Raw genomic sequence first — 14,518 nt, 5'->3', positions numbered from 1 at the left:
AATGCTCAAGTAGGGCTGGGTCACCAGGGAGCTGATCCTGATTCTGTGACAAATGAACCGGTGTGGGGCTGGCAAATTTCTAAAAGGACTGCACATTGCTGATTTGCACCCTCGGCTGCAACTATTTAACCCTGTGATTGAAGGTCAAAAGCAGCCAAGGTCAACAAATGAATGGCTATATTCCAATAAACCTTTACTCACAAAACAGGTGGTCAGCCTGTAGGCTATAACGGGCTGGCCCCTGGGTCAGTATGACCCCATGCAAGCCATACTACTTACATATAATATACATAGTACATATGTAATTATCCATATTATAATTACATAATGTAGTGGAATGAGAAGGCCATGCCAAGGTGGCCACTGGCAAGCGAGCGTCAGTTAGTCAGGAATGGTTTTGAAACTGCCTGGCGACAGGCTGTGATTGGATGGATTTGAAACTGCCTGGCGAATCCCTTTACAATGACAGGAATGAAACCATACTATCTCCTTCATATGGTTATGAATTTCAAATAAGATTCTCTACCTACAATGAAGTCTATACAAATATTAAGAATACATATCTATAGCATTTTATCTTTTCTGAACAAGCCAAGCTTACTTCAACTTCTATTACTCAAGCTAGGTTAGAAGGCCGAATAATTACAAGGAAATTCTTGGGACTGACACATTTCACAAAGTTTTAACAACAGCTGTTTTATCTTGCAGGGCAGCCTTTCAACTATTACAGTAAACAAACAGGTTAATACTCACCCTGGAAAAGAAAATACACCCTAGAGGGAATTAAAACAACAACGCATGTATCTGAGTGTTGTTAAGCCCAGGAGCTGTTAGTATGAAAAACGTCCCCTACCATCCAGTCTGGAAAACCTTATCACAAAGTTAAAAAAAAAAAGCCCGACTTGGATGAATAAAAGGTTCGCAGCCAATGACTCTCTGCGTCCCTCCTCTTCCACCTCTGCGGGCAGCGGCAGCGGCGCATTGCTCACCTGCATGTTGTGTGCAATCTCTTCTCTGTCCGAGAGGATCTGGGAAAGGTTCTTGGTGCCCAGCACATTCCTCAGAGTAGTTTGTGCCAAAAGTCGGGTGGCAGAGTCGGCATTGGTGATGTTTGCCACGGCCAGGGTTGCATTCTGAACACGGTAGTAGACCACGCCATCCACGCTCACAGTCACCGAATCCTTAGTGAGGATCTACACGACAGGGCAAGCAGTGTTACATCTATCAACTAATGATTCCTTTAATACAGCTATAAGGAATGCTATTCTATAGGACATCTTATCGCACTGGCTGATTTTCTTTAGTGAGACATCAGAGAGTTTGATCTTTAAAAACTTAACCGAATCCATTAGTTTCCTACTCAAGTCCCCTCAACGAGCCAACAGATACTGAGACGTCACTCAGTAGCTGTGCTATAGTTGGTACCAGGGATAAAAGTATGAAATGTTGGTTTCTACTTTCCAAGAGGTTGGAGGATCAAGGAGGCTCTCAGGCACTGGGGGTGGGCAGCTTTGGGTAGCAAGGGCGATACCATCACCGACTCTTGAAGAAAAGAACACAGTTTTCCAGGGTGGGGTGGAACAGTGTTCTAGACAGAGAGAGTGGTGGACAAAAAAGCACAGAAGCGCCTGGAGAGATCCTAGGCTTGCTGAACCAGAAGTAGCGCAGTATTACTGGACCAAAAAGTGCAGATGGCAATGTCAGGGTAAGAAGATATTTTCAGAACACCACATAAAAGTGCTCCACATGACATACTTTTGTTTTCATCTTAATAGTTATCTGAGTGAGAGGCTCCAGGAAAATAGTAATGCAACGTTTACCCTGTCCACGACTCAGCTTCCTCATTTGTGAAGTGGAGATTGTTAACGGTTCTGTGTCACAAAATTGTCGCTAGAGTGAATGAGTTGGTACACTGAAGTGCTTAGAATAGTGCCTGACATACGATGAGAGCCATCTTTATCTTTTTTAAAAATTTTAAATAATGGTGTTAACTTAATGACGGTTTGACTTATGGTTTTTCCACTTTATGATAGTGTGACAGTGATATGCATTCAGCAGAAACTTGACTTTGAATTCTAGATTTTGATCTTTTCCTGGGCTAGTGATATGGGGTCTGATACTCTCAATGCGGAGTGGCAGCAACGAATTGCAGCTCCTAGGCAGCCCCACGATCAACCACGAAGGGGAACAACCTGTACCCAGTAGTGTATGTGCTGCTAAGCTTCAATGACTGCTAGGCCAGGTGGACCAAGTGCATTCTCAAGTTATGATATTTTCTGCTTAGGTTGGTTATTGGGACATGACCCCATTGAAAGTCAAGGAGCACCGACACTTACACATAAAGATTTTTTAGGCCGTCAATCTTAATTACAATCATCCAAGTTAAACGCTTCAGTGGCTTCTTGCCACATTCAAGACAAAATCCTTTGACATCTGGCCCCTGCAATACCTCTCTGGACTTAACTCCCTCCTGCACACACTGTATACCAGGCCACATGTGGGTCCCTGCACGCCCCGTGTTTGTGTCCCTAGGCCTTGATACAGGAACTGTCTCTCATATCAGCACGGCACATTCCTAATCATCATTCTCTGTGTAGCTTCCTTGACTCGCTGGGCAGAGTTAAGCGCTCTTCCTTTGCATGGCCACTGCCTTATTATAGCGCCTAACTTCTCCAGGGACTGTATGTTTCTCAAGGGCCCGTCTCCAGCAGTGGCAGAGTGCTTGATAGTCAAGAAATGAGGGATGGATTAAAACATGGTCCTAAGGATTGACAAGTACAGGAGTGACAGGACCCAAACAGTAGTTCCACCTCGACCCACACCTCTCTGGCTCTCCTCTAACAGGGCACTTGAACCATCTGATCTAGAAATTCCTCATTTGGGAGATGGGGCTAATAATATTGCTCAATTCTCCAATCTCCCTGAAGATTAAACAGGTAGGTATTTGTGTTTGAAACCCTTTTGAAAGTGCAAAGAGTTATGTAAACAAAGGTAACAACAGTAATTGTTGTTACATAGTTGTTTGGCCCTGCCAGTTGTCAAAGCAGTAATCCTTTGAAAAATTAATCTACAAATACTTCTAGCTTAGAAGAGAAGTGGGGAGTATTTCAGAGAATTTCAAAAAGTTCATGGCCGAAAAATGGAATTACAAGTTTAGTTCACTTAAAAAATTTTGATATTGGTCTATTATGCTATGTTACATGTGCGTACATATTGTATGTCCACATGGGGAAATTTTATTAAGAGTTTTATTTTAAATGGCTTTTAGATAAGATTGTCCATAAATTTAAGCTGCTAAAATCAATCAAAGATACATTTTAATTTGTATGACCTGAATCTGTGTATCATATGTTTTAAACTTGTTGGTAGAAAGAAACTAAAAACATTTTAGATGATTGTGCTTAAGTTTACTGGTTAAACAAACTACACCATGTTAGATATTTAAGACGTGTTTTCAAATACATGATTCTTAAAATTTATAGAAGGCATTGGACCTTCTGGTAAATGTTTTATTAAGTTCTTATCTAAGGGTTGAAACGGTTTGCTAAGTATTCATGTAATATTGCTATTGTCAGCAAGTGATCTAGGACTTGCTCCCTCATCTCTCTATTCTAAGCCCAACTTGTTCTTTCACTTCTCTATTCTCTTCAAGGTAGGGAACTAATTCTATTATGAAGGAATCTGTAGGATGCACAATTTAATCTTTAGACCTTATAAGAGATGGCTAACATTTTTCTGTAATAGCATAGCCAAAATAAGAACTTAACTAATAATCTCATAGCTAGATTCACATCGCCATCAGCGAAGTATACAGTAAGTAGAAAAAAAAACCTCCCTTTCAGACCAAAGGGAAAGAAAGTTTTAAAGTGAGAATATAATTTTCCTCATGGGCATTGTCTACCTTAGAAAAACTACTACAGAACATGCCTGTGACTATAGACTTGTAGTTCAGGCCACCAAAGATTAGAGATGGGACACGGGCACTCCCTTGACTTGCATCCTCTGGTCTGCTTTAACACAAACCAGGAGGAAAAGAAAGCTAGGCATCAGAAGCAATGGGTGGCAGGCCTATTAATGGCTGATCTGTACAGTGATCTGCCCTCAAGGAGACCCAACAGGCCAGTCCACTGCAGTGGCTTTCAATGTGGTAAGCCTGGGCTTCAGCAGAAGTCAGCTTGTGAAGAGCCCTGGCAGCTCTGCCAAGAGTTGGATCACTGGAAATGGACCTGCCCTGGAATCGAAGGATGCCCAGGTCAGAGCCACAGATCTTATTGGCTCCAAGCTGAAAAGCCCTTCACTCAGCCCAACTTCCAAAGTGACCACTGCAGTTGAGGGGACAGCCAAGTAGGGTCAGCAACATTGCAGGCAGAACTGTAAATTTCTTGTTAGCGATGCCCCCTGCCTTTACCTGGCCAGCTCTCCTCCCAGGCCAGCCAAGTCATGAAAGTCAACAGAGTGCCTTCCCCTAGGAGGTTCACACCTCCCTTAGGATATACCCCATGTGAAGAGATAGATAGGTCTGGGCCTCTTAACTTACAAGGCCTAAAGCCCAACAGATTATTATCAAGCCCCTTCTATCAGGTTCTATTTGCCTCTCAATCAGAAAAATTACTTGTAGCTTAGACAGCACCTTTCTTAGCTCCTCTAATAATGACTCTGTCCTTTGTTCTAGACCCTGTCTAGTGCACTTGGGCCTCATTCCTTTGTAATCATAACCTCTACTCTACCACCAATGGCTCTACTCCCAACCTGTGTGTACTGATGGTCCTCTTCCCCACTTAATGCTGTATAATTGTTCAGACCTGGTTAAGGCCACTCTTAGGATCATTGGTTACTATCCTCAACCTGTCTTTTATGACCTTGTCTAAATATGATCAGAGTCGGCAAACTTGGAAGGCTTCCATAGCCTTGGCAACTCATGACGACAGCCTAGGGTGGTCACTGGCGCCATAAACTAGAGTGTCAATTTGTTGGGTCAACAACAGGAGCCACTGTGCGCTTGCTCCTGATGTGGGATCTCTGTCCTTAATGTACTGTACATTTTGATTTAATGCTATAACTAGTACTCAAACAGTATGTTTCACTTTGTGTTTCTATGTGGGTGCAAACTGTTGAAGTATTTATACTAAATTGATCTTCTGTATATAAATAGAATTGAAAATGAATCTTGATGTGAATGGAAAGGGAGAGGGAGCGGGAGAGGGGAGGGTTGCGGGTGGGAGGGAAATTATGGGAAGGGGAAGCCATTGTAATCCATAAGGTGTATACTGGAAATTTATATTCATTAAATAAAAGTTAAAAAAAAAATTTTGAAGTCCATAGTTGTTTCAGTAGGCGAGCACAATTTGATGTAGGCAGTCACACAGGATAAAATCAATTAGACTTGTGAGCTGGAAGACCATGCCCCTACCTGATCCCACCTGTATGCCTACCTGCCAATCAGACTATGTAACCACGCCCCCTTTGGGAGTACATAAAAGGCCTGGACCACGGAGGGCCCTTCAGTTGTTGCCCTTGTTGACCTGCGGGCTGGTGGCCGTCGGATGCCTGCTCTCTGCTTTCCTGCCTGCATGCTTGCTGAACGTGGCTTGTGGCCTGCTCTCTGCCTTTGCTTTGCTGCCATGCTAAGCTACCTGTGGCTGCTTCTAACCATACACTTGTTCCATGTGGCTCCTGGCCTGCTTTCCGCCTGGTATGGACCCAACTTAGCTTTAGACCTCTCTTTCTCCCCTAAATAAAGCTCTCACCCTCCTGTGTATTCCTCTCACTGAATACAAAGCTTAAACACTTACCATGTTGCCTGGTCTATTTGAGCCAGGACTCAGAATTCTTCTTTGAATACATGGCAAAATCCCACAAGATTATTAATATTGAAAATTACTAATAAGCTGGCTGATATCAAATCCATAGTTTTTTTTTTTTTACAATACACATTTCCATGAACTTTTTGAAGACCCCATCATAAATATACAGCATATTGCCACTGAGTGTGAAAATGAATTATTTCCCATGATGTGTCAGAAGCTGTAGGTCATTTCCAGGCAAATTCTTGCCACAGTGAACTTTGCCACAGCTGCAGCTTCTTGACTACCGTTTACCATAGACAGTGTTTATCTGCTTTCACAGTAAGTTCACAGTGGGTGGGAAAGAGGAACGCTTGCCAAGTTCCAGTCTGCTGTGAGTTCAGCAGTTTGCAGGAGAGGAGAGAGGAGCTGGAAGGCGATCCTGCCAGATGCCTGCAGTTCGCAGAGAGAAAAAGACCAGAGTTCCCAGCTTCCCCAAAGGCGCTCCTTCTCAGAGTCTGTCTCCCTAAAAGATGGAGAAACACACCGAGAACACAACGGGGCTCCCTGGCTTTTTCTTGAGAGTAAAACACTGCTTAAAACTCTTAATGCCTGTGGATTATAAGGTCTGGCTTCACCTACTGCTTGGATCAGCACCAGCAAGGGAATTCCAAAGCTGGTGTTTGGATTTTGAGACAAAGAATGGCAACATAACAAGGCTTCATCAGCATTCGGTTGCCGGGCCTTTGGCCAAGAAACTGGCAGTATTCCTGCGTCCCTCTCTTCAGTGTGTGGTTAGGTTTTCTGTCTGCAGCACGCGCCCTAAGACACGGGCTCTAGGTGGCCCTTGCTTCTTCGAGGGCCTTGACATAGTTAATGTAACGCATTTAGCTCAGCGTTTTGGAAGAAGCACTGGACGGGGACTCTGAAGAGCTGAATTTTAGTCCTGGTTCTGCCGCTGTCGTCTGGAGACATTCCTTTGTGTGACCATCACCATATACTTTGCTGGGATTCTGCTGTGATTTTGCAACTATGGTAATATTTGTGAAGTGGTTTGGAAAAGCACAAAACAATCACGACTGTGAAATATTACATGCTATATCTAAAAATGTCACATGAGTAGCTTCTAATTCTTCGGCTTCTAACCAATTTATCCAGAATAAGATCTTGTTGCAGAAAATAGGATTTTCTATCTGAAAGCCGTGGAGGAGAAATGTGGTAGTAAGAATGAAGAAGAAGACAACAGGTGCCAGTGTTTAGGACATTAACATGACACTATGCTTTGTAACGCATGTTGAGAATCCTAACTCCAAAAAGTCCAAAATCCAAAGGCTCTGAGATCCCAACTATTTTGAGCACCCATAGGACACTCAAGAAGTTTCGGATTTTGAAGTGCTTAAGTCTGTGTAAATATTCCAAAATCCAAAAAAGTCCAAAATCTGAACCATATTTCTGGTCCCAAGCATTTTGGAAAAGGGATAATTCACCTATAATCATAGTAACAAACACTTAGATAGCACTTACGATTTCTTAGGCGTAGTTCTTAGAGTTTTACCTATAACATGTCATTTATTCCTCACAACAACAACAAAACGTGGGTTCTACCCTAACAACTTCTATTTTAGAGATTAGGGAACTGAGGCAGTGAGAAGACAGAGAACTTGCACAAGGTCACCAAGCTGGAAATGGTGGGCGCACACAGGATGCGGGGCCTCCGCTCTAACTGTGCAGCTCGCTTCTCACCGGACAGCACGTCCACACGCGCCACCTCATGATCACAGCCGAGGAAAACCTTACCTCCTGGGGCGGAATGTCGAATGAGACAGTTCTCATGTCCACTTTGATGAAGCTGTCGGTGCATGGCAGAATGAAAAACAAACCTGCAGCCAAGAAACACAGAAGGTTCCAGAGAGCCATCATCACCCCACCACTTCACTCATGCCCTCAACGCTAGCAGGATCTGCTGGGAGTCACCAGTTCGTCTCTGAGTGAGCCAGCCAGAAGCCACGAACGTTACCCTTGAGCGCTCTTGCTGTCCTCTCATCTCTAACTGCCCCCACTAAGGCCAGCAAGGTTCATTTCCCTCCTCTACCGTGACTGTCATCCTGTTTGGTTATTTATTTTTTTTTAACTTGGATTACTGCAATTTCTTCCCAATCCATCTTTCTATTTCTTGTAGGTTCTTTCCTATGACCCATTTCCTAAGCTGTATGCAGAACCATCTTCCCTAAAATACAAACCTGCCCCACCCATGGTCCTGCCTGGCCCGCATCGGCTCACCTCTTCAGACGCTTTCCCGCCCTTCCCACTCTGCACTCTGGCCTGTCTCAGCTACTTGCAGGTCCTTGAATCTGCAATACTCTGCAACACGGGTTCCTCTTTCTGTTGGGGACAGCGCCCTCAGGCTAACACCTCTTCATGACTCAAGACGCTACAAGACGGCACCTCTAGAGAGCCTGTCCCACTCTTCTCTGGATTTCTCTTTCCTCACAGCAATCTGTACTTGATCAGAAGATGTATCTCATGGGACTACAGCTGTTTCCTTGTTAGTGTCCCACCACCAGTTAGCAAGGACCCTGAGGTTACAGGCCGTGCTGTAGTCTACCTTGACCTCCCAGAACCTGGAACACAGTAGGAGCCAAATGAATGACTCAAAGCCCTCCTTTGGGAGCAATTCTCAGGCTGTTTCTATAGCTGTAGCTATTCCTGCCCTGAGATAATCTTATCAGCTCCAGTGGGAAGGGGAGAGGAAGGGCGGGAAGGAAAGGCTGACGATACTGAAACTGGCTAGCGCTTCTACCGTTATGTGAGGGGGCTTCAAAAAGTTCATGGAAAATGCACATCATGAAAAAAAAAACCTGCAGATTTCCAAATTTTTTCCACTAAAATAAGCTTATCTTCTTATTCCATTTTTCCATGAACTATTTGAAATATCCCTGTATAACTTCTGCTCCATGAACTCTTTTCTAAGTCAACAAAGAGGCCCGCAAAAGGAAATCACATCAATAACGAAAAGAATTTTAGTCCCTGCACAACCCAGAATCCCAGTACTGACCAGGTCCTTTGGCTCCTCCTTGTAGAATGCGACCCAATCTAAAGATGATGGCTCGTTCATACTCATTTATAATCTAGAATAAGAACACAGAAGATACCTTTACATGAGAAACAAAAACGCTTACACATGCAGCTTAATATACACGAGAGTACCTCAAAAAGTTTGTGGAAAGTGAAATTAAAAGCTAAGTTTACTTTGGTGCAAAAATATTTTTTTAAAGATTTTTATTTATTTTTTTGATAGGTAGAGATACAGGCAGAGAGAGAGAGGGAGGGACAGTGAAAAAGGTCTTCCATCTGCTGGTTCACTCCCCAAATGGCTGCAATGGTCTGAGCTGGGCCAATCTGAAGCCAGGAGCCAGGAGCTTCTTCTGGGTCTCCCACTGGGTGCAGGTGCCCAAGCCACTTGCACGGGCCATTTTCTACCACTTTCCCAGGCCATAAGCAGAGAGCTGGCTTGGAAGAGGAACAACCAGGACACGAACCAGCACCCATATGGGATGCTTGTACCGCAGATGATGGCTTAGCCCACTACACCACAGCACCAGCCCCGCAAAAGTATTTTGACCCATATATAGGAGGGATCTTCAAAAAGCTAATAAAAAATACACATTGTTGGGGCTGGAGCTGTGGCACAGTGGGTTAAAGCCCCAGTCTGCAGCACCAGCATCCCATATGGGCGCCAGTTTGAGTCCTGGCTGCTCCACTTCCAATCCAACTCTCTACTATGGCCTGGGAAAGCAGTAGAAGACGGCCCAAGTGCTAGGGCCCCTGTACCCTCATGGGAGACTGGAGGAATCTCCTGGCTCTTGGCTTCAGAGCAGCACAGCTCCCACCATTGCAGCCATCTGGAGAGTGAACCAGCAGATGGAAGACCTCTCTCTCTGCTTCTGTCTCTCTGTAACTCTGCCTTTCAAATAAATGAAATAATTCTTTAAAAAAATGCACATTGTGGAAAAACTTGGCAGTGGAAGATGGCCCTAGTGCTTAGAAGATCTCTTCCTTCCTTCCTTCCTTCCTTCCTTCCTTCCTTCCTTCCTTCCTTTTCTTTCCTTTTCCTCCCTCCCTCCCTCCCTCCCTCCCTCCCTCCCTCCCTCCCTCCCTTCCTTCCTTCCTTCCTTCCTTTCAAGTAAGCAAATAAATAAATGCACTACAGAGTGTGGTAGTGGAGCAAATAAATGAATCATAAAAAGAATTAAAAGCCAGTATGGTGTATGTGTCTTGCACACACAAAGCAGGTTTATGTAGGTTGGAGCTGAGTTTTTCCAGATGTGAGTGAGATATTCTTTACCTTTATACACATCCATATTGATATTGGGAAAGTTATAAGTGTGAATAAGAATGAGGCAGCCACCAAAATCCATCCGCAGGGTCCAAGGCCCTTACTGGGGCTATCTGCTGAAAACAAAAACATACATTGTTGTTAGCATGATCATCACCATCTCCATCCTTATTCATTGAACACCTATGTGCTTTCCAGTACTATTTTTCCTAACCGACTTAACATGATAACATAAGCATTTCTCCACAACATTAATTACTTCATCTGGCAAACATTTATTAAGCACCTACTGTTTATGATGACTTGTACTTTGTGTTGAAGTAATAGAAATGAATAAGACTCAAACCTAGCTTTCAAGAAGGTTAAAGTTTGAGTTATTTATGTGTTTGAAAAGAAAAGAGATATAGAGAGGAGAGGAGAGGAGAGGAGAGGAGAGGAGAGGAGAGGGGAGGAGAGGGGGGAGAGAGAGAGAGAGAGAGAGAGAGAGAGAATCTTTCATCTGTTGGTTCACTTCCCCAAATGGCCACAACAGCCAGGGTTGGGCCACACTCAAGCCAGGAGCCAGGAACTCCATCCTGAACATGAACATGAACATGTGTGACAGGGCCCCAAGCACTTGGGCCATTTTCTGCCGCCTTCCCAGGCACTTTAGTTGTGGAACCAGCACTCTGATATGGAATGTCAGCATCATAAGCCATCGCTTACCCAGCCGTGCCACGATAATCACCCACAAGAAGGTTGACATTTAGTGGGGAAGGTAGACAAACAGATAACTATAATACTAGCTGCTAAGCAGAGAGACAGGGCATTTGTTCAGGACATTGAAAACACAGAATAGGGTAATTCACACATTTTCCACACTGGGATGGAGGTACAGATGGAGCGGAGTGGGTGATTGTGGTTGGGAGTGGTTCCAGGGAGAGGGCTGCTTGGAGGATGTAATAAACACAAACAAAAGGAAGGGGAAGGAAGGAAAAGGACATTTTAGCTGAGAGTACAGCATGATTACAGGCGAAAACCATAGGATAGACGAGTGTAAAGTCATTTAGTCCTTTTTTAGAAATGATGCCTGTAAAATATTCCACTGGGTTTACGCATCTCCATCTATCATTCCTTTCTTGATTATTCGGTTGTTTCTATTTCTTACTATTGTCAACACTGCTTAAATGACTATCTTTGCACACAGTTTTACTCTCATGTTTCTGATTCTCTTTTTGTAGTATGAAATAGCCTTTCTATCTGATTTCAAAGGTAATATATGTCCCACTTCAAAAAAGTTCAGAAAAGTATAAAAAGAGGGAAAATTACCCTAAATCTATAGAGGAAATATTTTTGGTATTTTCTTCTAAATATTTCCCTTTCTATACATTGTTTGAAAAACTAAAAATTAAATTGGTAATCTGCTTTTAAAATTATTTATTTACTTATTTATTTGAAAGACAAAGTGAGATACAGAGAGGTATCCCCTTCTTTGGTTCAGTCCCCAGATGCCCACAACAGCTGGGGCCAGGCCAGGCCAGGCTGGGGCCAGGAGCCAGGAACTCAATCCAAGCTCCCCATGTGGACGGCAGTAAACCATCGGAGCCTTCTGCCTCTCGGAGTGCTCTGGGGCGCACTTAGCAGGAGGTAGAGTTTCGGAGAGCAGCCAGGACTGCAGGACGTGGGCATCCCAAGCAGAGTCTTACTTCCTATCCCAAATGCCCGCCCCTTTGTAACCTAATCTTCTCTGCTCTAGTTCTTTCACTTCCCTTTTCAGCATTTGCAGCTAAGCAATTGTACTTTTCCTGTTTAATTTTTTTTGTCAAAGTTACACTTGCATGACGTTTAAAAAGTCAAACCATTCTACAAAATTATTTAAGAAAAAACAACCAACCAACCAACCAACCTGCAATCCCAGCTCACCGCTCCCAGTTTCTCCCCCTTGAAAAACAACTGCCCTTTGGCATTTACCTCCACATTTCTAAACAACATGCTTGTCTGTTACTTCTTGTCTTCTCAACTTTGATCTACTGGTTTCTACCATGGAGATGATAATGTTCTCTGAGCCTCTCCCCATCCCTACCACCTGCATACAATCATCCTCCCAGTATTACACAGTTCCGGTTAGATCAATAGCCAATTTTATATGACCATGAACATGTAAATGCTACCCAAAGCCAGGCCAGGCACTGAAGTAGCGTTAGTTTTCCTTTCCTTTTTCTGGCATTAGTGTTGTCTTCTCCCTTGGCTTACTTTTCAGTGTACTTCTATTGATCCAACCTCAAACCCCTCAGAAATTGTCTAAACCTCCTCCCAAAAGGATCCGGTTTTGCATCACGTTCATCCCAGAGCCCTGTCGTCCTGTCCAGCGCGCACAGCTGTCAGCCTGTGACCGCCTTTCACCACCATCCTGGGAACTCCTGTCTTCCCCAGGGTGATGTTTCCTATTTTCTGTATCCAGTGTCTTCCCCATCTTTAGTTTGTTCTTCCTCTCTCTGGAGGACATAGGGACCGAGAAGACCAAGGGATTCCACGGATTCTTATCAACCACAGAAGGCTTCTGCTCTATTTATTTTCTAGAGGGAATTGGGCAAGAGGGCAAGAATTACGCCTCGCGTGTGTTCCTGCTCAGAAGAAAGGGCACAATGGCTGTGAAACAAGACTTGGACAAACAAGAGGCCAAGAAATAAGCAGAGAGTTCAGACAGGGAGCATGGGAGAAAAGAAACACATGTCAGCACCAGGTCACGTGCTTGGAAACACAGGGTGGAGAGCCAGAAATCCAGCGAGTACTCTGGATCTACAAGTGTCTCACTTCGCAGTTTTCTGCTCCTGTGTCATGCTGTGAGGTGGCTGTCCTCGTGTGTATACAGAGAAAAGTGATGGAAGTTAATCCTGGCGGTTTCTAAGCTTTAACCCTTGCGGTACAGGAATATTTACTGGATAACTTTGAAAGCAGGGTGGCAGTGCTGCTACGGCAAAAGCTCTGTCAGGTATCATCACAACTAACAACAGTACCAATGGCTGTTTCGGATGGTTTTTGATGCCGTAGGCATTGTGTGACATTACTTTCAACCATACCTCATTTAATTGTTACAACAGCCCTGGAAGCTAAGTATTTTTAATTGAAGCAACTTAACTTTTCCAACGTTGTACAATGGAAAATCTAAAATTCAACTATTGGTTACTTACTCCAAAACCCATGTTTTAAATCAACTCACTCTTTGACCCTTCACCTCTGAATTGAAAAATCCTCATTGGGGATGCTTTCACGTTAAGAGCCCTTTCTGAAGACAGTGTCAAAACTGGGAAGGCATGGTAGGAGTTCGGAAAATGAAATCCGAGTTTCTTAGAGACGAGCCCTCTGAATGCCTGCTGTGCCTATTTATAGGCCAGGCCAAGGTTTCCAGAGAGAAATGGATTCCAAACAAGGCCACAAATACCCATCTGACCACATTTGGTGCTTTCTAAAATATTGCCCCAAGTCTCCCATATTCTAGTGCCCTGAATACAGTAGATTATAAACTCCCTGGGAGCAGGAATGTTTCTTATTCATTTTTATCTTCCTAATGTCCGGTACAGTGTTCTGTGGATATAAAATACTTCTTACCAAGCTTTCCAGCTAGATGCGATGTTCTCTGACTCTGCCTTCTTATAGCACTTTGAAAAAATCTTTAGGCACTTATATTGTACATAATACTTCAATTTCTTGTGCACTTATATAACTTATTTTTAAAAAGATTTATTTATTTGAAAGGCAGAGCATCAGACAAGGAGAGAGGAAGAGCGAGAGAGAAATCTCTATCTGCTCATTCACCCCCCAAATAGCTGGGGTTGGGCCAGGCCAAAGCCAGGAACCCACAACTCCATCAGGGTCTCCCATAATGTGGTGTGGCCCTAAGTACTTGGGCCATCTTCTACTGCCATTAGCAAGAAGCTGGATCAGAAGTGGAGTCGACGGGACTCCAACTACTCTCTGATATGGGATGCTGATGTCGGAAGCAGCCACTTAACCTGCTGTGCCACAACTTTGTGCCCTCGAATAAAATTTTATCCAATCAAAGCTAGAGCCTGAAAATGGATGGAAGCCTGTACATCTAAACTTATGCACTGAAATGCAAACTGGACTTATCTTAGGAAACAATGTAATTTTTCTAAAGCAAGATCATCACCATAAAAATTAGAAATTACAGTTCAGGGGCTGGCATCATGGCATAGTGGGTAATGCTGCTGCCTGAGATGCCAGCAACCCACGTGGACACCAGTTTGAGTCCTGGTTGCTCTACTTCCCATCCAGCTCCCTGCTACTGTGCCCGGGAAAGCAGTGCAGGATGGCCCTTGTACTTGGGCCCCTGCCACCCACATGGGAAACCAGAGGAAGCTACTGGCTCCTGGCTTCCGATTGGCCCAGCCCCAGCCGT

General features: G+C 43.9%; 1 protein-coding gene across 2 annotated transcripts in view; it reads right to left on the bottom strand.

Moving 5' to 3' along the window:
• Positions 1–14,518, bottom strand: part of STOM (stomatin) — a 35,822-nt gene that overhangs the window by 9,039 nt on the left and 12,265 nt on the right. Inside the window, exons 2-5 of one of the 2 annotated variants that reach the window (XM_062207636.1) lie at positions 10,129–10,235; positions 8,839–8,911; positions 7,581–7,663; positions 990–1,193 (exon numbers count right to left, since the gene is read on the bottom strand). In XM_062207636.1, coding sequence (XP_062063620.1) covers positions 990–1,193; positions 7,581–7,663; positions 8,839–8,911; positions 10,129–10,235 — 467 coding nt within the window. The remainder of the gene's footprint in view (positions 1–989; positions 1,194–7,580; positions 7,664–8,838; positions 8,912–10,128; positions 10,236–14,518) is intronic. The other variant, XM_062207637.1, reaches the window with a different exon arrangement.

Source organism: Lepus europaeus, chromosome 12 (genome assembly GCF_033115175.1).
Source record: "Lepus europaeus isolate LE1 chromosome 12, mLepTim1.pri, whole genome shotgun sequence".
NCBI classification, from domain to species: Eukaryota; Metazoa; Chordata; class Mammalia; order Lagomorpha; family Leporidae; genus Lepus; species Lepus europaeus.
This window is presented reverse-complemented; position numbering and strand designations above follow the sequence as displayed.